The sequence below is a fragment of the Mytilus californianus genome, unplaced genomic scaffold (genome assembly GCF_021869535.1).
Source record: "Mytilus californianus isolate M0D057914Y unplaced genomic scaffold, xbMytCali1.0.p SCAF_4, whole genome shotgun sequence".
Classification (NCBI taxonomy): Eukaryota; Metazoa; Mollusca; class Bivalvia; order Mytilida; family Mytilidae; genus Mytilus; species Mytilus californianus.
The window spans coordinates 19295599-19317012 of record NW_026262690.1 but is presented as its reverse complement, the minus strand read 5'-3'; the positions used below and the strand labels follow the sequence as shown (position 1 = coordinate 19317012).

Genomic DNA, 21414 nt, shown 5'->3' with positions numbered 1-21414 from the left:
TCCAAGTGTTCATATCCTCGGACTTTTGAATATTCCGCCTATTTTTATATACAAAGTAGAACAGGGGTTATCAGAAATAAAGATAAGTCTCTAGATCTAAGGTTCCAATTTAAATGTCACGGAATTCAAACCTTTTTTTTTTCTTTATAATTTATGATACAGTTGGTAGACGAGATAATCTGATTGATCCCAAGTTACATTTATCTGTTGTAATGGATGTTGGTTATACTTGTGAAATCGATTTCATCTCAACTTGATTGCTATTTGTAATTCTGTTTTGTTGTTTGACTGCAGACATGCATTAAGCCAATGTTCTGTAGGATGCATTGATTTGGTAACTTGTTGCATTGGAAAAATCTAATAGATGGGAGTCACATGTAATGTCAATTTCATTAGGAAGCTGCAACAGACTTATTCCTGGCACTGCTATATAAATCTTACAATCAACAATATGATTGGGACTCAATTTACAAATGTAATGAAAAGAAAATACCATACTATTTACATATAGTCTAGACATTGAATAGATCAGGATACAATCTGATAAAAAGCAATCCTACTTAGGTAGGCAGAGAAATAAGTGCATTGCTACATGTTTGTTTCAAATTTTGTCAAATAAACTGTCTTTTATAGTTATATTTGTTAACAAATTATAATAGAGTTGTCTTTGAGAAACAAATTCTATGGTTTCTTGATCTTTCTATTTATTGTGGTTTTGAAGTAATGAAATCATTTTGTATAGTTTATTAAAGCAAAATGAATTGAACAGTAAGCTTGTTATAAAACTGATATGATGAGACCAAAATACATTAAATATTAACTTACATTAGCGAACAGGACTTTTAGTAAATAAACCATCAGTATAGTGGCTCTAAGAGGTTCGAATCCGGCCTGCGACCTATGCTACCTGACGTCTTATTTAAAAGGACCTCAGACCTTCAAAAATATTTTAAAATTTGTTATGTGGATTGCTGTTGCTTTCAAAGAGACCTGAGGAAATTTTTAAATGTGAACTTGTAACCAATTAGTGCTTGTGAGACCCAGAATAGTGTTATCTACTAATAAAAAGTCAATAGTGATACTCTTCATTGGTTGTAAGTCTTGTCTTGCTGAATTTCCTCAGACAATACCTGATTTTCTTTAATTTCTAATTCTAATTATTTATCCACAAATTAAAAGCGTTTTAGAATGTCAAATGACCACCCAATCCTGTTTATATGTACATTTTACTCTGACTTCAAATTTACGATCTTGTATTTTTACTCATTTGACCTCTTAAATCTATGGAGCAGTCTTTTAAACCCCATCTTCTTTTGTGCAGTTTTTTTTTTCATTGCAAATAAAAATAAAATATTATAGAGGAAACTGACTAAAAGCCTTTTTTTTTGCTACACTCTTTCAGAAGATAGCCCCTCCCCCTTTGGTTATATCAAGGTTTTTATTTTTAAATTATAAACATTATAAACACAAGTTTAAAAGTATTGAAGATTCAACATGAAAATACATACCAATTTGAAAGTGATGCTTTATTGCCATGGCAACACAACTGTAAAAGGTTAGGGATTTGGCTAAAGTTATTTTTTTTGCCTTCCCTATGCTATTACAATAATCTTAAAAAAAGATCTTTTTAATTAAGTTTGTAGGTTAGATACTTCACAGAAAGGTTTCAATATAAAATTTAATGATCACTGATAATACAATACTCAATTAAAACCCTTGGCACCTATTGAATTAACTTTTATGTGTGTTGTGTCAAACTCATTAATTAATAAATTGATTAAGTTTACCTCCGATAAATACCTTGACTATGAATTTGAACAAAAACCTTGTACAAAACACTATACATTCAATCCAAAGCACTATCAGATATGTTTAATCAATCAAAATTGTGAATAATTTTTGTATTTGGACAAGATTTGTTCCTGATAATATTTATAATGAAAATGATTGTAAAGTTACGATAAACTTAAGCTGTGAATTGTAACTGGTCTTTTAATAGAGATAGGGCATTATTTGAACAAGTAAGCTTGCCAAGTTTCTTATCAATCTGTTAAACAATGACCATATTTGAGTGTTTAACACAGGTCAAGATATCATTACCCGTGATCCAGTCTTAGCAATCACGGATTTTATTTTGTTGAAATTTAGACGTGAATATTCCTGTGTGTTTTTGTTAATTGCTGGAATTAATTCATCAATGAAGTGATTGTTTGAATATTGTTATAAACAAAAACTGAGTTTTATTCTAAAAATGGAGGTAAATATGAAAGTTGTTTGTCCAAATTTGATTGTTTATTCAATGTAATTCAGCCATCTTAGATGTGTTGGTTTTAGTGGAATGTTCTCTCTTGGGATGTTGGTCTGAATAAAAATAAAGATCGTCATAATTTTAAACAAGGTTTTGTAATATGAATACAAAATTACAAAGCTTTTCTTCAACTTTCCTGATTTTCATTTACAACTTTAACAACTGTTATGAAGGGGATTTGAACTGTCAAGTTTTACAATTATATAAAAAAAAGTTCAATATTAAGAAAAAGGTCAACTACATTTAAAGTTCAACCGCCAAGTAATATATATATATAGCTCCATAACAATTCTTTTTACTTTGAGGGGGAGAAGTCATTTACAATATTGTGTCAGTATCGAAATAGTTATCATGGTTAATATATTTCTTATTGTAAATATTGATATTAGTAGACTAATAGTTTTGAGGGGACAAAATTAAAGGTTTGAATTATGTTTAAAAAGATGGACTAGATTTAAGTTATATTACGCTTAGTTTCATAATTTATAAATTATCAGTGTGTTGTTGATATATTTGATGGGGATAAATGTGTTGCCGGGATTACTGTTATCTTATGTCCAGTCTAAATACTTCAGATTATTTGTGTAACTAACGTGAAATCTTTCTATGTTTTCCCTGGATACTTAGTAGAAAAGAGATTTATCTGATAACAAATCTACTCTTTTCACTTTATCTAAATAGCAAAATTATTTAAGTTTATTCAATTATTATATTTTCTTTTATATGTAAAAGTGAGCTCTTTCTGTTTTAAACAAATCAATAAGTTTTAATCAAAATTTAACAAGGTAATAAGTAAAATTTAAGTAAATGGGAGCCTTAAAAAAAAAAAAATGTATGAAAGTTCTGTTTTTCTTTTTTCCACATACTTTAAGCATGGCTCAGAAAATTATAAAACTGGTCACCTATGAAGCTTTTAATTTTATTATATCTTTAGCAGACAGATTAATAAAACAGCACTTTTCTTGCCTATGTATGTCAAACAAAGCATGGTAATATTAAGGCTCAGACTAAGGGTTATATGCAAAAGGAATAATAGCTTGCTTTATGACTGGGAGATGTAATATTTGTATTTATGATTATTTTGGGGATATTGTATACATGTGGATTTTGTTTTGATAGAAATTCTTCAATTATTTGTATATAAATTTAGAAGATATAATAACATTTTCAAATTTTTTTCTGAATACAATACATGTATTAAGATATTCTTTGAAACAAACATTAACTTTTGATTTGACATTTTACATACAATGTATTCTTCTTGTTTCTTTCCAGGGCAAATGTCAGAGGAAAGACCCTCCATGTAAATATCTTCACCCACCACAACATTTGAGGGAACAGTTATTACAGAATGGAAGAAATAATTTAATTCTAAAAAACCTACAAATGCAAGCTGCAATGCAACCAATGTTGTACAGTCCAGCTGGGATTGTAAGTTATCTCCCTTCATTTGTGCACTGTTGCAAACCCTTTGCTTATTTTTAATTGGTCAGTTTTGTATAGCTTTAGTACATTATTGGATAATTATTATGCTAAAAATCATATAGTTTCTGCTTTGTTTTATATGTTTTATACAATTTTATTTTTAGATTAAATTTTAGCAAACAAAAGATACGCTTTTGAATTTTATGCTTAGCTTTTTAGTTTAACTAATAAATGTTACTGAATTTGTTTGCAACAGATTTAGTAGGATTGTATTTCAGACTGATAAAAGCTAGGCTTATTTTGTGGACGATCACTAAATACCTTTTATAGTACATTTCATTTTGCTATAGCTGTTAATACCTTTTATAGTACATTTCTAAGAAAAGTTTGGCTATATTTATATATTGATTGAAGTCTTGTTATGTGTCTTTAATAGTTTATTTATAATAGTCATGTTTTAATGGCATTACTGGAAATTATTTATTGCATTGATTAAGAAATCATATTTGAAGAGACATAATTTTGCCTTCCTTAAGGTTTATATTCAATATTTATGTTATGCATGTGTTGGTAATCAAATTCACTTTTCCTGCTAGAATTTGCAAGATATTCATAAAAAAAAAAGTTTTAAGGCAAGATTAATGTGTTGCATCAAGGAACGTTTATTTTTCCCATGAAATTTCCTAGTTTAGCTGATGATATCAGATTAATATAGTAATGAGACTAATAGACTTTCCGACAAATCTGGTTGAATTTACTTGATAATAATGTAGGTGATCCAAGGGGAAATAATACAGGCATATTTAAACCAGCTATTTTGCTGAATCAAATGCATCGTTCAATAGTTAATTTCTATGTGTTAAATAATATAAAACAAATAAGAAATAGCTTACAATGACTTTTAACAGTTGCATGATTTTGTTATTTGCATATCATTTTGTTTGTTATTATATAACTAGTACAATGCACTTATTTTAAAGATTTCTGTTTAACTGCACGAATCATACCACTTCTATTAAAAATGGAATCCCTTGTAATAAGTAATGACACAAAATCTTCCAATATCAGTGTATGCACTTTTCTTTTATTGCAATATGTTCTCCACATGTAAACGGTTTTTAACATACAATAGCTGAATTAATATTGTACTATGCTAGATGGCGCTGGTTTACTTTTTTTTATTTTATGATTTTTTTTGTATCTAACAATGCCTCTGATTGGTTGACGTGTGACTAATTGGTTTGCATGTTTTATTAGGCAGCAGGCAGTAAACCTTTGGCACCTTACCACACCATACTACAGGGCCAGTTACCTTTTTTGGTTAGTGGTAATCTTCAACCTTATATTTTTCTTTGTGTGTAAATTTATTCCTTCAATAAAACAGACTTGGTTCATTCTGACATTGAAACATAGAACTCTAGATAATGATGCCTTTATTTGGCCTTATGTTTTTAAGTTATTTCAGTTTTAGTATAGACTTTTTTTAAAGAAAAGTAATTTCAAATTTGAAAACATCTTTATCATTTTATGATTATGCTCATTTTTAAAACAAAACTGAGTAACTTTAGATTAAAATGGATAAAGGGAGATTACTCCAATGATTTGATTTTATAAAAGGGTAAGACTAAATTAACATCATAGATAGGCCAGAGATCTGTTGCTATAGTGGACACTTGCTGCATAAATCTTTTAGGACCAAGTTGCCAACTTCTATCACTATGATAATTATAGATCCTGTCAATTATAGTTGTATTATCTTTTGTAAAAAAGCAGATGAGGGATTTGGCAAAAAAAGAGAGAATTTTAAATACAATGTTAACTTGATGAAAAGTTTGTAGATTATAGAATAATCTGAAATTATCCCAGTTACATCAACTTCTAACAAATGTCAGATTAATGTTCTATTGAGCCTTTGTCAGTTATTTAGAGAATGTAACCCTCTGCAGGAAACTCTTTTTTAAAATTAAAACATAATGGCTCTGTTTTGTTTTCGGGGGGTCATATAATTAAAATAAAAAATCCAACAGTCTGATATATGACAACGCAATAAACAAGATACATATACAACAGATATATGACAACCACTGAATTACAGGCACATACAGAATGAGGCAATGGTTAAACATGTTTGTGAGAGCTCAACCCTCCCCTTACCTGGGACAATTGTATAATAGCATAACTTAAAACAAACTGAAAAATCAGTTTGAAATGGCTTGACTCATTAGATTGACACAAAGCACAATAAACAACTAACCTAAAGACAAAGCACCAATCTTAGAGTACTTGCATTTACTGAAAGATAGTTCAAATCCAATTACAACTATTTGATAAATCATGTTCTCCCAGACTTATCAACCACTACACAACCAATGGAGTAAGTGTTAAGATGTCGTAAACAGTCTGAGAAAAGCTTGACCTTGAGCAATGCCAAACTATATGTATGTAGAAGACCATTTTTTAAAAGGGATAACTTATCAAAGGATTTCATATTTTTTTTTTGTTTAAACCTTAGTACTGTTTATTCAGAAATATTTGCAAAGTTTTTATTATTGCATAAATTGCAAGCAGATAGCTGTCGCAAAAATAAAAACTTGCATTTTTTTTTATTTTGATAACATTATTTGTATGAAGTATTTCCTGATAATTGATTTAATCGGACATCTTTGTCCTTTGTTCATCTATTGTAATAATTAATACAGTTAATTGTGAATTAACAGTACTTCCATGGATTATCTTTCCTTAATGTTTAGAGAACCAAGGCTGTTGAAGGATAACACACTGAATTTTGTAGACTAGTAACTGTGGTGACGGCTTTACATGTGCTTTTAACTTTCTATAAACATAAAGGTCGCAAGCTAGATCATGCCTTGGATGTTGATTCTAGTTTTAAAAAAAGTTAAGAAACATCTGACATGTGCTTAGCAAACAAATACAATAATGATAAATTAGAAGTTTAGACTGTAGAAAACTCTAGTGATATTTTTTGTAGAATAAAAACATTTTCATTCACACATAGAAAAGAAAAAATGAAAATTTCAAGGAAATTTATTTTAACTCAGTTTGAATTTGTTTTAATACATTTTTGTTTTGTTTGTAAAATTAATATTGTGTTGTTTTTTACTTTATTCTGTATTTTACAAACATAACTTTGAATTAGTAGATCTGTTATCTTAAATTTATGAAGCTTTTCTTGTTTACACATATATACTTGCTTTTAGATGTGCTTGAACTACAGCCTTTTATGCTTTTCATATAGAAATATGTAATTTATACCAAGATAATTTTTTGCTTTTATATATACCATTAAACTGTGATGTACATTCATGGTATATAAAGACTGCCATAAATTTCTTAATGAAGTTTACATTGGGATGCTTTGAGTATCATAAGAAATATTGATTTTCTCATTGAATCTATTTTTAGCCGCCGCAGTATGTAGGTCAGCCAATGGCTCAGCCACAGTCAGCAGTGCAGTTCAATCCTTATTCAGTCGGAGTATGTGCCATCCCAACTAGTATGGCATCTGACGGAAGTTTAATATCTCAACAGTTACAAAACGTCATTCCAACCCCTATTACAACGTTAGCATCACAACAGAAGTTACAACGGGCGGATCGGCTTGAGGTATAGAAATGTGGAAATCGTAATAATTAATGTATCTGTAGTTTTATGTATGCATAGTAAACCATATGTAGGCAAGAAATATTGCATGGTTTTTATAAACAATGTACTTTCTATCTTATGAAAAGTTAAAGAAAAATTCCCAACATAAACGAACCAAATAAAATTAACAACAAAAACTGCTTGATTTTTAATTACACAAAAGCTGATAGCTGTATGACAGGAAAGGATGTTGTCTTTGCAATGGTGTGGTTTGTTGTAAGGCCTTGTACACAGAAGCTTATATTATTCAGAAGACATCAACACCTATGCACATAATGCTTTCTTTGGACATAGTCTGACATGATTATTCCTAAATCACAGTTTTGAATTTCCTTACACACAATTCACACTTATAGAAAAATATTTAAGCCTGTTTTGGGGCAAATTGATTGATAAAAAAGTTGATTTTTTATCTACAAAATATATTGAAAAAATTAAATATTACAAACACTGCCTTGTTTACTTATAAATAGAAAAGCTAGCCCTAAATGGTTAAGGATATAGTTAAATGAGGCTATATTATGAGGTTATTTTATGAAATTTTGTCGTTTTGTAAATTTTCGTGTTCTTAATTAAAAAAAAAAAAAAAAAATTGTTTTTGTACTTTGAAACTTAAATTCCTGTATGATTTTGTAAACTTTAACATTCATGAAATATCCTTTTTTTAACCTCATAGATGCTTATGAGAAAGATGTAGGGCCTGTTTGATTTGGTTGCTAAACTATAACATTTAATTAGCTTGTTCTTGTAAAGTATACAGTGGTCTATTGCATCATTTTGTTTTGAATATTTTATTTGCACTCAACCAGTTTTGACTCAACTCCTTGTCTAATATTGGACTGAATTTTCTCCTTGAAATCAAAAGTCTTTAGATGTATTTATTTCTATCTAAATAATTAATTAATATGTAAATGTATACATATGTTTATATTCTTGCAGGATTGTGTAAATCTGTAAAGAACAGCTAACAGCAAATTTACCTTATTTCTATTTTTAATTTGTAATCTTTACTTTTTATTCAAACAAAAGGAAAATGTCAGCATTTTGAAGCACTATTTTCCATCACAAATTATCAGAATATAAATTCTTTCCATTTTGAAAAGAAACGATCATTCATGAATATAAAAATGCTGTACTTGTAAGTGCTTCAAAATGGTACTTTTCCAATCTCAAATTTTGTCCAAGTTCTTAAATATTTTTAAGATCAGATTATTCTATGTTTTAATCACATGACATAGCAAAATGTACAGGAATGCCAGTTGTTTGTCAAATTGAAAAAAAAGCATGCAGGTTTAATGAGTAATATAATATTTTTGAAATGAAAAAAATAAACTGTATAAAGCTAGTATATAGAACCTGCATCAGTATGTACATTTTGTTCTAAAGATATCTCTCCAAATATTATATAGCCTGGTCTTATTCTTCTGCCTCCATGGTATATAGTTAGTGAAAATCAAGCATCATTTTACATTTAGTATTATATTTAAATTTCTTAGTTTTGTCTGACTCGCTCAGGACAAAATATTAAAAATTAATATATTTGGTACTCACTTTATAATCAATCATCAAAATTTGATATCTTCTGAATACAGTTGATCCAAAATGATCAACTGATTTAACAATAATAATGCTTTCCTCCAAATTGAAAAAAAAAAACCACAGCCCTTTTGTAAGCTGATGTTTGATTGAAAGCTTTGTAAATAGTGAAATAGGAGATACTTGCATTTCAAATTTACTTTTGTCAATATTATATATATATATATCATTAATATAGAACTACTTATTGAACTTACAAAATATATCACTATGAAAGACCAATAGCTAAAATATTATTATCTTTTCAATTTTGCTCATGTATTTTGAATTATTTTGAAAGCTAATTTCCTATTTCAGTTTTATTTGCTTAGATATTTTAATATGTAATATTTATGCTTCATTTCAGAGTGTTAATTTAAAAGTGAAATGTTGATTCTTCGAAAATTAAAAAAAAAATGATTTAAAATGAACCGTTTTTGTTTTCCTGATATTTTACAGGTATGTCGAGAATTTCAAAGAGGAACATGCACGCGACAACCAAACGAGTGTCGCTATGCACATCCTCCGGAAAATGTAACAGTAGACACCACTGACAACTTGGTTACAGTGTGTATGGATCACGTTAAGGGAAAGTGTACACGGGAATCGTGTAAATATTTCCATCCTCCTTCGCACCTGCAGGCTCAGATAAAAGCTGCTCAGCAACGAGCTAACACAGCTGCTGTGCAAACTCAAGCTCTGGTAGGGTTTCCTTCTATGGCATCATTTTAGGCAGTGAATTATTCAAAAGAAAGAAAGATAATAAGTTTCATTAATTTTCAATTTAATTATGTTAGAAAATTAGAAAGATTTGGAGGAAAAATACGATAATGTGATAATACTTTTTTCATACAAATAAAAGCACTTCACATAATGTAACATTTTGGTAAAAAATGAAACTGACAAAACAATTCAATTTGAAGAAATTATTATATTAACCACATAAGAACAAGAATTTTTTGTTTTTGAGCGAGAAAAGAAATCACTGCCTGATGATGTCTATGCTATTCTTGTTCTTAACAGTTATCTTTCTAATCACTCTGTTTCCATGGTTTCTGTAACCATGCTAGCATTTGATTTTTGCTTTATTATGATACGTAGCACTTTAGCTTTTTATTATTACTACAATGCTCATGCCAGATTGACCCAAACTAAATTGTTAGTATTTTTTCATGTTTCATATTCTACTTCTTAGAGTAATTTCCCTAGATATAAACATTTTGCACCAAAAAAAATCAATGAAAGTTGGATTTAAATTTGATACTATGCATTTCTTTTGTGATCCATTTTTATTCCTTTGTATTGATTCACTTTAAGGGGAAATCACTCTATAAGAAGGGTTTAATCTTTGTAATATGAAAAAGTGGTAATTCATCTTGATATATGAAAAGTTTTGTACTCTCCAAAATTTATTTAAAAAATATAATTTTAGCCATTATGTACAAAAATGTAAAAAGCAATGACAATTAGTCGTACAACTGTTTCTTATTTTGTTCTTAATATGACAGACTGGCATGAACAATAAACTCTTAGCAAGCCTTTATACAGAAATTCCTTGGGTTCACTTGACCTTTGACCTATTGCTATAGAGCACTTGTGGCTACTTTCCAGATCTCCATCTACTTTACTAAGGTATTCTTCTATCCAAATATACTTATCCTTCACAATGGATAAAGCTGTTCTTATTGATCAACCCATTTGATTGGTTTATTTTAATATTACAGGTTTTACTTTTAATGTGATACGGTTCTTTTGATTGGTCTAATAAAGTGGACTAATCAAAAGATCATGTGTCTAAATTCAAAAAATAAATGACAACCAATCAGATGCTTTTGAAATGAATTTACAGCCTTATGATATTGACATCAGTAGCACCTAAGCTTTTGCCAAGCCTAAAAAATGCCAGCATTCTTAGTAGAACAATATTCTCAGTAAGGTGCCACAAGTAGAAATCATTATATCATTTATCATTTGAAGGATTATTTCAACTTTGAACTTGGAACTGTTGTCAATGGAAGTTATATAGGACGTTAAAGAATGAACCTTTAATTATAAATTTTTTAAACTGTCTTTGTGAATTGGTTAGAGATCACTGTTTTGAATTACAAAAAAAACTTCTCTTTTTTTCAAAAATACAAATTAGGTTTTACAAAGCAATGTTGTGTAATAAGAATATTTTTACGGAAGAGACAGTTCAAAGGTCACAGTTAAAAAAGTCCTTCATATTATCATATAGAACTCAGCAGCATTTTCTATTTTAATTGGGGAAACACAAGGCTAAATTGATAAAGAGTTGTATTGATGTTGAAAAAGAACTTCAGTCTTTAGATAGTGACTTTGATAGCATAATAGCGGTAACAATCATATTAATAAGTATATTGTAGTATTTATTATTGATAACGAAGATTTTCTTACTCACAAACTTTGTTGTATATTTTTGAAATGCATTTGGCATGATTTAAATTTTGGACGATTTTTTATTGTAAATTTTAAATAGCTTATTGTTGCATGTACAGAAACTTCTGAATAGTAATTGTAAAGCTTTGGAATGAATAGTAATTTCAATTTTTCGTGAGTTCGTTGCTTGGACTGAACATTTGTGGAATTATTGCTTAAAGATTGCTTCAGTTTTGTGAATAGGAAACCTTGGAATTTGCTGTTGTAACTATATTGTATTGAGATTTTTATGGGTATAACTGTTCGATGAAAGTCTCCCATGTAGTTTTGGCTTCTAATTTTTCTTAAATATAGAATATAAAATGTGCAACAAAGTTTTGTATTTAAAAACTGCTGAAATGGAACATAAATTAATAGATTTGTCATAGGCAAAACTTCTTCAGATACCTCAGAAATGAAAATTTAGAAACAAAAACAATGAATAAATAATTTCATTGAAATTTATGCTTTGATCTGAACTGAAAAAAATGCTTTTTTTCTTAATATTTTAACTGAGCATTGCTATCTAGACAATAAAACATAAGAATATAAATGGCTATTGTCTCTTTTTCTCTAAAACTATAAAATATGACATTATGGATGTTTTATCCCGAATTATCATATTATCATACTGCTATTTATGGTACCTTACTGACGATTTTATCTTCTATCCTAGAACCAGTAGAAATGCCTATAGAGAAAGCTTATATTGCTTAGTAAAACACTACTATCTTTGTTTTATCCTATAAGAATGGAGAGGTTTATAGTTATTTCAGAAAGAGAATAAATAACACTATCAGTTACTGCTGCACCTTCTGTTTTGAAATAGAAAAATTCTACATTCATAGTCTTGTTGCACAGAATTCAAAATATTTTGTTTTCAAATCTTTGAACACATCTAAATTTAAAAATTCTTTACTTATTTGTGTAATTGATTTTAGCTGTAAAAACTATCTTATCTTTACTTAAGCAAAAAACAATCTACTCAGCAAGCAAAATCTTTTTGTGAAGAATTTTTAAATTTGAATTCTTTCTCCTCGCAACAATTTTCTTTAAAAATAATTTGAATTTTGAAAAAAGCTGTCCATGGTAAAACAAATATAGTAAGTTTACAGGCATTGCAGTCTTATATTCCTGCTTCGGCTGGCAAAAGTAGAGTCAGTGTAGTCATATGTGTGACAAAAACACCTAAAGTAGCTCAAGTAACATCACATTTTTAGTATTGGTAAATATTATTGGGTTAAAATGTCCGCACATTATTCTGATCATGTTCAAAAATGTTTTTGAATTTGCAAAGTTTTTGGTGGATGGTATTCCGGGGCTTTTTGGTATATGATACTCTTAGCATTAGTCATAGTGCAAAGTCTGTTCAATGGCTGAAACCAGAACAGATACACACGTCATTTTATATTGGGGTTAGGGACTAAAACAAAACAGAAATCTTTCTTTGACTCTTAAGTTTACTTAAAGTTCTATATTGACAAGTTTTTGTTTTTATTCAAATCATATCGGATTTTTTTTACAATTTTTGTAATTCTATATATTTAAATTATTGAGGTTACTTGATCTACAAAACTTTGCTTGAATCACTTCCTGTTGCTGTTTACCTCTTCCTTCACACGAAAGGCCGTGTACATTTAAAAAGAAAAAACGGATTTATTTAAATTGTTCATTTGAATATTGCAGATCGACTTAGTTTTCTATGAAACCTTTTGATATTCATCAGGGGGTACCTGTAAAAAGTGAGCATCAAGGCCAAGTCAGTGACCCAGATATAGCATGTCACACACGATTGGTTATATACCTGGAAAGTCAATATTGATACTTCTGAATGGCTGGTTAACCATCAGCCTTGTAGTAGTATCACAGTGGTATGCTTTAAATGTCTTGTCATTGGTGATTTCAGTCACATGATGAATATTTTAACCTCTGAACTATTGTATGAATTTTATTTTATAAGTTGCTTTGTAGCTTATGGTAGTGTGAAGTTTTAACATATTACTATAGCTGGAGATATTTTTGTTTCACACCTTACAATGATAATTTTTTTGTTGTGTTTTGTTGCAAAACCAAAACATACTAAATCATGTTTGATAAGAACAATTTATAGTAATTGAAAAATTAAATATAATGGAAGTCTGAAAAGATTGCTCATCTACATTTGATTCCAGAGATTTTTATCAGAATAAATTTAAGTTTCATTGTTTTATGTGTGAAACAAAAACCTTGTTAGTGAAAAGTTTGCTTGTGATGAATGCAAGAAATTGTATAGTGGTATTACTATGGTGATAAATAAATTATTATTTTTCTGCTGGTATATGAATGTAATAAATAGTTTGTTCTTTTTATGTTGTGGTCCATTTATTTATCTACATGACAACCAAATCTTTGCAACACTCTGATAACTTTAGGGTGAATTGATATCATCTATAAGACTGTTTAAATATCAAGATAAACACAGAAAATGTTAGATTTCATACTTTGGATAAAATAAATAATAAAAAGATTACATTGAGTTGTTTGGTTTTAAAAATGCAGTGGTAAGGTGAGGTTAAAGGTCAAGATTGGTTTTAATTGACAGAAAGGTCATTTATTTTACAATAGTATAAAGGCATTTTTGCTAAGATATAGATGTTGTCCTGTTCCAACTTTATTTTATGAATTAATTGGGGATTTGATGACTGATTACCTATATTTAATCAAAGATTTTTCAGTCATAGAACAAGTCTCCTCTAGAACACATGGCCTGATCTAAAAACCTTAACCATTTGACTTGTTTATACCATTGCACAACCTTCAGCTTACTTGAGTAATGTTTTTCTTATTTTGAAGTTCATCATATTTTTGTATCAAAAAATTTGTTTGATGGATCTGACAAAAACTAATATCAGAACTCATGAAAAATTATGCCTTCAACCAAATGTTATTTCATGCCCTGCATATGTTAATGTAATAGAAAATGTATATCTATCCACATGTTACATAAGTATCAAAAAAGATCCATTTATGTGAATTTACTGACATACATATAAAGAACAGAAGTATTTTGAAACATTCTATATGTATGTTGCGTATCATGAAAAAATCAGGTACACATGTATATCTATTACAATGTAAGGTACTGTACTTCCTTTATATCGTGTAGTTAATTTCAGGATTTGTATCATAAAAAATGAGATTCAATGTACTTATTGAACATTTACCTTACGGTACTTTCAAATATTTTGGTCTGAAGGAGCAATCATTTTCAGGAAAATTAATGAAAATAAATACACTTCCAAATACAATTTAAACTACAGTACTTATTATTGAGTCAGAAAATGAGAAATATATCAGTTGGATTATATCCTAATTCAGATTAATTTCTTTTGGGAGAGGCCAAAAAACTTAGTTTTAGATTCTAGCTTATTGCATACTTTAAGGATAAAATGAAGATTTGAATTTACACCTTTTTTTATACAGTATGCTAGTTACTTTAGGGAAATACAGAGACAAAAGTAAACTTATTGGCTGATATATTCTTTGTTGTTAAATACCTGATTTTTTTATCATGTTGATAAACATGTATTTACGACCAGTTGCTATACATACTGCACATGGTGTATTTGAATGATCTAGCTATTTATAATTTGCAAGGTATCACATAAGTGTTTTGCTGCCTAGAGTTTATCACTGTCATCAATTACCAGGTTTTCATGATGATTTGAAAAGAAAAATTGACCACTCCTTAAATGACCAAATGTTAAAAACAGTGGAAAAAATGACAAAACTATTTGCTAATTATTTGATATAAAAAAAAAATATCAGATTACAATTGTCATTAAATGTCCAGTCCTGTAAGTAGGTGCCAATCCTCATTGATATGTATCCCCAAAGTAACAAGTAAGCTGAATGGGTTATATGTTTGGAACTATATGCATGCCTTGGAGAAGACAAAGGAAGATTCAACCTGAAAGGTAGTATGTGTGTTGTGATTGTTTGTGTTTTCTCTTTATACTATACCATAACTAAGTTTAAAAACAGCATATATCAAAAAAAGAAATGAATTTAATCTAAGAATGATACTTTTTGTCAAATGTTTTTCTGTAGTATTACTGATGGGAAATGTGTTTTGCAGAAATACTATTGTATGGAACCACTGCCCCTTATTACTACTAATGTATATGATTCCAGAAAGACCTGAATTATTGTTTAGGGTGTAACTATTGCATCAAATGGTTGTTTCTATTTTGTTTCCTTGTCCTTCATGTTGAGGTTTAGGTGTTGTAGCAATTAAAGGAGGTACCACCAAGACAGCTGTGAGTTATCATTGATTGTGATAGTTATACCATTGGAGCCTGGAGATGATTTATCTAGATGTTACTCAGGTTTTTTTTCTGTCTGATATCTTCTCTTCCACAACAAATATTTAGTTTTCTAAGGAGGTTGATGCCAGTATTTAAATTTGATATTCAGTTTCATTAACATCTATGTATCTCAATTGCATGAAGAAAATAAAGCTCCTTAGTCATGCTTCATTTACTTAAAACAGGGCAAAAGTGTCTATGGACTTGTTACATGCTGTAAATGTTTTCAGATTATGTGTACTTGTTGTTGCTCTTCATATTGATACCCCTCCAATAAACAATAATTAACTAGCTGTAACACTTCTTAGTATTGAGCCCTCCCATATACAACTATTAAGTGAAACCCAATCCCATAAACAACTGTTGACTAGCTGTAGCATTATTAAGTGATACCCAATCCCATAAACAACTGTTGACTAGCTGTAGCACTATTAAGTGATACCCAATCCCATAAACAGCTGTTGACTAGCTGTAGCACTATTAAGTGAAACCCAATCCCATAAACAGCTGTTGACTAGCTGTAGCACTATTAAGTTATACCTAATCCCACAAACAGCTGTTGACTAGCTGTAGCACTATTAAGTGATACCCAATCCCATAAACAACTGTTGACTAGCTGTAGCACTATAAAGTGATACCCAATCCCAAAAACAACTGTTGACTAGCTGTAGCACTATTAAGTGATACCGAATCCCATAAACAACTGTTGACTAGCTGTAGCACTATAAAGTGATACCCAATCCCAAAAACAACTGTTGACTAGCTGTAGCACTATAAAGTGATACCCAATCCCATAAACAACTGTTGACTAGCTGTAGCACTATTAAGTGATACCCAATCCCATAAACAGCTGTTGACTAGCTGTAGCACTATTAAGTGATACCCATAAACAACAATTGACTAGTTTATAACTTTATAATTTCCCTCACAATAAACAATTATTGATGATGTAGCATTTCTGAGTGATGGCTCCTCCCACAAATTACAATTTATGTAGCACTAGTTATATGTTCTCTCCTATAAACAACAATTGACGGGTTGTAGCATTATTTAGTGAAACCTAATTCCATAACATACATTTCCATTTTGTAGCTTACTATACAGTATGGGTTTTGCTCATTGCTGAAGACCGTATAGTGACCTTTAGTTTTTTACATACTCATTCTTTGGACTCTGGTGGATAGTTGTCTCATAGGCAATCATACCACACCTTCTATTTTTTATAGCTGTAGCACAACTTAGTAATAACCAAGCCCATAGCATGCATTTTATAGCTTACTATACAGTATGGGTGTTGCTGATTGTTAAAGGCTGACGGTGACCTTAAGTTATTTACATCCTCGTCCTTTTGTCTCTTGTGGATACGTGTCTCAATTGCAATCATGCCACATCTTATTTTTATATGTAATAAAGTGCTGTTTTTGCTTTTTGAAAAAAATAAGGATATTTAACAATTTCTAACAGTATAATGCAAAAGCTAGATATTTTAAAAATCAATTAACCGTTTCTCTGATGATCATAAAGAATTTTAAGGAACAGATAAATTCAGTCCACTAATATACAGTCCCAATGGTAATAATTGGTCAACTAAAACATTGAAATAAAAATGGCAGCAGACATAAACTCCAAGCAGCAAGACAAATGTGTGATAGGAACTAAATGCACTTGGTTTGATTTTCAGCAATTTGAAATCCTGCCGTTTAGCCTTTTGAACTTTTTAGTTGCAGACATGATTCATGTGACATGTAGCAGCAGTATAATACTTCTGGCTTCAAATGTCACCAAAGAATGACTACCAAAATATGAAGAAATTTTGTTTTATCTTTCTTTTCTTTATGCATGATAGTTTTATTCTTTTTTAAAGCACAAGTATATATTAATCTTGTACTACTTGGCAGAGGTTGTAAATGATCTGTAATTAACACAGCTATTTATTATATGTTAATACTCCTACAAGATGTAATTATTTTTATTCCTAACAAAAATTCAAAGCAAGGAAATAAAAAAAATAATTACATCTTATTTGTAATCTATTCTTTAAATCGACCAGGCATGATTTTCTAAACATTTTTTCTGCTTTATTTGTTAGCAGGGAGAATTTGACCACACTAAGACAACATACAAAAGTGCATGACTGATTGACAAATTTACTGATGGTGCTGTTTTTCTTTTTTATTTTCATCTTCCCATCATGCCTTGTGCTGCTTGCTGTTGTCATGTGCTGCCAACCCTGCCATGCCGCCATTTCATTGGCCGATCGCCATGTACTGTGCTCTGCATACTAATTAGCCGCAAGTTGTAGAGGTCATTCAAGGGAAGAAGCGACCTCGAGACCCAACTGATGATCTTGTTCTGGTACTATATCCCAACAAGCTTTTGCATGTAGCTGTAGTATGCTTGAGGAAAACTTTTGCACTGTCACATGACCATCACCTGACCTGGCCTCTATAAATAATAGCTTTTATATTTAGACATTGTTCAATGTAGCCTCATCTAAATTTTAGATGAAACTGCATTGTTGATTTTAGCCATTTATTGTTTCACAAGCATTTAAACAATATCACGCAGTGCATGACTGCTATTTTATATTTTCTTTGTGGCTTTTTAATTTCTTTTTTTTTATGCAGAATTTTGGATTTGGAGATTGCCCCCAAAGATTCCTCAAAATTCAGTTTTGAAGATGTCATGTGATTTTGCAAAATCAAAATTCGATTGTTAATTTTTCAAATTGAAAGAATGAAAAAATGATAAAAAAACATTGAATAACATTTTCAAAATAAAACGTACCGTGTTAGACATAAACATAAATATGTCAATATTATTGCAGTGTATATTTATTTATATATATTAATGTAGAATTTCTAAAACTGCTTGGATTGTACATATAAAATATACTAGAGACTGAAACTTGAGTTTTGCTTGAGAATTATGTAGACTATTAGTTACTTTGTTTCTGCGGTGATTGTTTTCTTTTACGTGCATTTTGGGTTTGGGCATTTACACAGAAAAGTATTGACATTGCATACAACACAATAACACTAGGTTTTGGCCAGAGGGCTACAGGCTAGATTAAAATTAACTCATTTATTTCTTTTTTTAAGTTTAGTAATGCTTTTTAGCTTACGTTTGTATTTTATTAGTTTTTCATTTTATTTTCCATAATGATGCATGGTACGTTGTTTTTTTGTAGCAAAACTCAATGCCAACCATGATTCCATACAAGAGAGTAGCAATTGCTGATGGAAAGAGCCCAGTACCTGCCATGTATCAACAACCTGTGAATTTTGCAGCGTACCAGCAGGCTATAGCAGCCATGCAGGGACAGCAGTACTTTCCTATGGCTTGTAAGTTTGGATGGATAGATTCCGTTCTTAAGATAACCTGTTTCTCAGTTTGTAAATCATTCACCTGTCAGACAGTAATATCATATTCCATTGAATCCCACTAATTTGTGTCACTTATTTTCCTCATTCCTATCTTTTGAGATCTAGCCTTAAAAATGTATACACTGTTCAGTATCAGAAACTTAAAAGTTTATGATTATTGATTTCTAGGGGTTTGATTTGTATATGAGTTGATTGCAAAAGAACCAAGACAAGCTTCTTAACACTGACATACTGGTACTCTTAAAATCCCATATCAAGATGATAAAGTAGACTGCATTATCATTTATGTTTATCATGGCTGAGCTGTTGCTTGGCAGATACAGCTTTCTTAACAAACAGGCTTCTTTTTTTTGTAAATTTTAACTAATAATTTATCAAAAAAAGTTTTATTTTATTTTGAAGAATATATTTAATTCATATTAATGTTCTATTAGTAAATGTAAATAAATCTGCCCATCTCTATTTAAATTTTATGTAAGAAAGCTGTATCTGCTTAATTTCTTTTGTTGCAGAAAGCTTCAGTTTATAAGCATTGTCATACTAAACTGAGCACTATAAAGCTAGCAGTCCCACTAACAGCAATTTTATTTACTGCTGTGATTGTCCACATTTTGCTATAAAGGCCGGGTTATGTGCAGGACTAAACAATAAGACATAAGGACCTTGGTTTAGCTCTTGTTTTATTTTGCTGACTTACTCTGATAAATTTATTTAATCTCAAGATTGTTATCAAAGAAATTTTTGTAGAGCAAGAGATTGCTTGTTTGCAAATATCTTCCAAAATAATAAAAAATTTGTTTGTTTTTGTCGAGACTTCGACTTTAGTCGAAAAAGCGAGACATAGCGATCCTACATTCCGTCGTCGGCGGCGGCGTCCACAAATATTCACTCTGTGGCTAAAGTTTTTAAAATTTTAATAACTTTCTTAAACTATCCTGGGTTTGTACCAAACTTGGACAGAAGCTTGTTTATGATCATAAGATAGTATCTAGAAGTAAATTTTGTAAAAAAATAAATCCATTTTTTCCTTATTTTACTTTTAAATGGACTTAGATTTTCTGCCAGGAAACAACACATTCACTCTGTGGTTAAAGTTTCTAAAATTTTAATAACTTTCCTATACTATTTTGGATTTGTACCAAACTTGGACAGAAGCTTGTTTATGATCAAAAGCTAGTATCTAGAAGGAAATTTTGTAAAAAAATAAATCCATTTTTACCATATTTTACTTTTAAATGGACTTAGATTTTCTGCCAGGAAACAACATATTCACTCTGTGGTTAAAGTTTTTAAAATTTTAATAAATTTCTTATACTATTTTGGATTTGTACCAAACTTGGACAGAAGCTTGTTTATGATCAAATGCTAGTATCTAGAAGGAAATTTTGTTTTCTTCCAGTTAACATTACATTCAGTCTGCAGTTAAAGTTTTTAAACATTTATTAGATTCATAAACTATCCTGGATTTTTACCAAACTTGGACAGAACCTTCTTTCAATCAAAAGATAGTATCAAGAGGAATATTTTTATTGATTAACTTCCTCATTTTTGTTGAGCCTGCGATTAACAGAAAAAGTAGGCGAGACACTGGGTTCCGCGGAACCCTTACGAATTTTTTATTGTATTAATCCACTTAAATATATGCTGTTTGTTGTGGTAAAATGCAGTTTGCATGTGTGTAGGATTTTCCCCCTAAAGCTACACTGTATAAGAATAATTCCCTGACACTTCAAGAAGTGGTAAATTTTGCTTTTTGCTTTTTTGAGTTCTAAACTTCTTTAGATCTTACCTTGTACCTAAATGTGCCTTATTCTACAGAAACATATGAGTAGAATATGAGCTACATGTACAGGGCTGCCAAGTCTCACGCATTTAGCGTGAGACTCACACATTTTCATGCTTATTTGGCGGCATTTTCCTTTGATCTATTGTTTTTTCTCTTTGATCTTTACGATTTTGGCCAAATCTCACGCATTTGCGTTATTAAAAGTTGGCAGAACTGCATGTATTGGGTTATAAATTTCACTGGGAGGTAATAACTGAAATGAAATTGTTTTATAGACAGTAAAGCTAGTCCAATGAATGGAGCACAGATTTACCAGCCTACTTTCTCCACTATGCAGATGCAACAGGCTCCAGTAACAAGTGAGTTATTTCCCTTGAATGAACTCTTCTAATGTATCTCACATATTTTATTTCTGAATACTAGGGATAGATGATATAATTAATCTGAGTGATGCATCAAAAGGGGAAAGGGCTGGTTTGTCTGATTCTG

General features: G+C 30.1%; 1 protein-coding gene across 20 annotated transcripts in view; it reads left to right on the top strand.

Moving 5' to 3' along the window:
• The window catches only part of LOC127737623 (muscleblind-like protein 2a), a 177089-nt gene that overhangs the window by 142011 nt on the left and 13664 nt on the right, over window positions 1–21414 (top strand). For 14 of the 20 annotated variants that reach the window (XM_052248463.1, XM_052248465.1, XM_052248461.1 and 11 more), the window contains 7 exons: window positions 3584–3739; window positions 4991–5053; window positions 7157–7357; window positions 9431–9673; window positions 18043–18108; window positions 18944–19097; window positions 21201–21284. In XM_052248463.1, coding sequence (XP_052104423.1) covers window positions 3584–3739; window positions 4991–5053; window positions 7157–7357; window positions 9431–9673; window positions 18043–18108; window positions 18944–19097; window positions 21201–21284 — 967 coding nt within the window. Of the gene's footprint in view, window positions 1–2094; window positions 2258–3583; window positions 3740–4990; window positions 5054–7156; window positions 7358–9430; window positions 9674–18042; window positions 18109–18943; window positions 19098–21200; window positions 21285–21414 lie in introns of those variants that run through there. The other 6 variants (XM_052248476.1, XM_052248473.1, XM_052248477.1 and 3 more) reach the window with 6 other exon arrangements.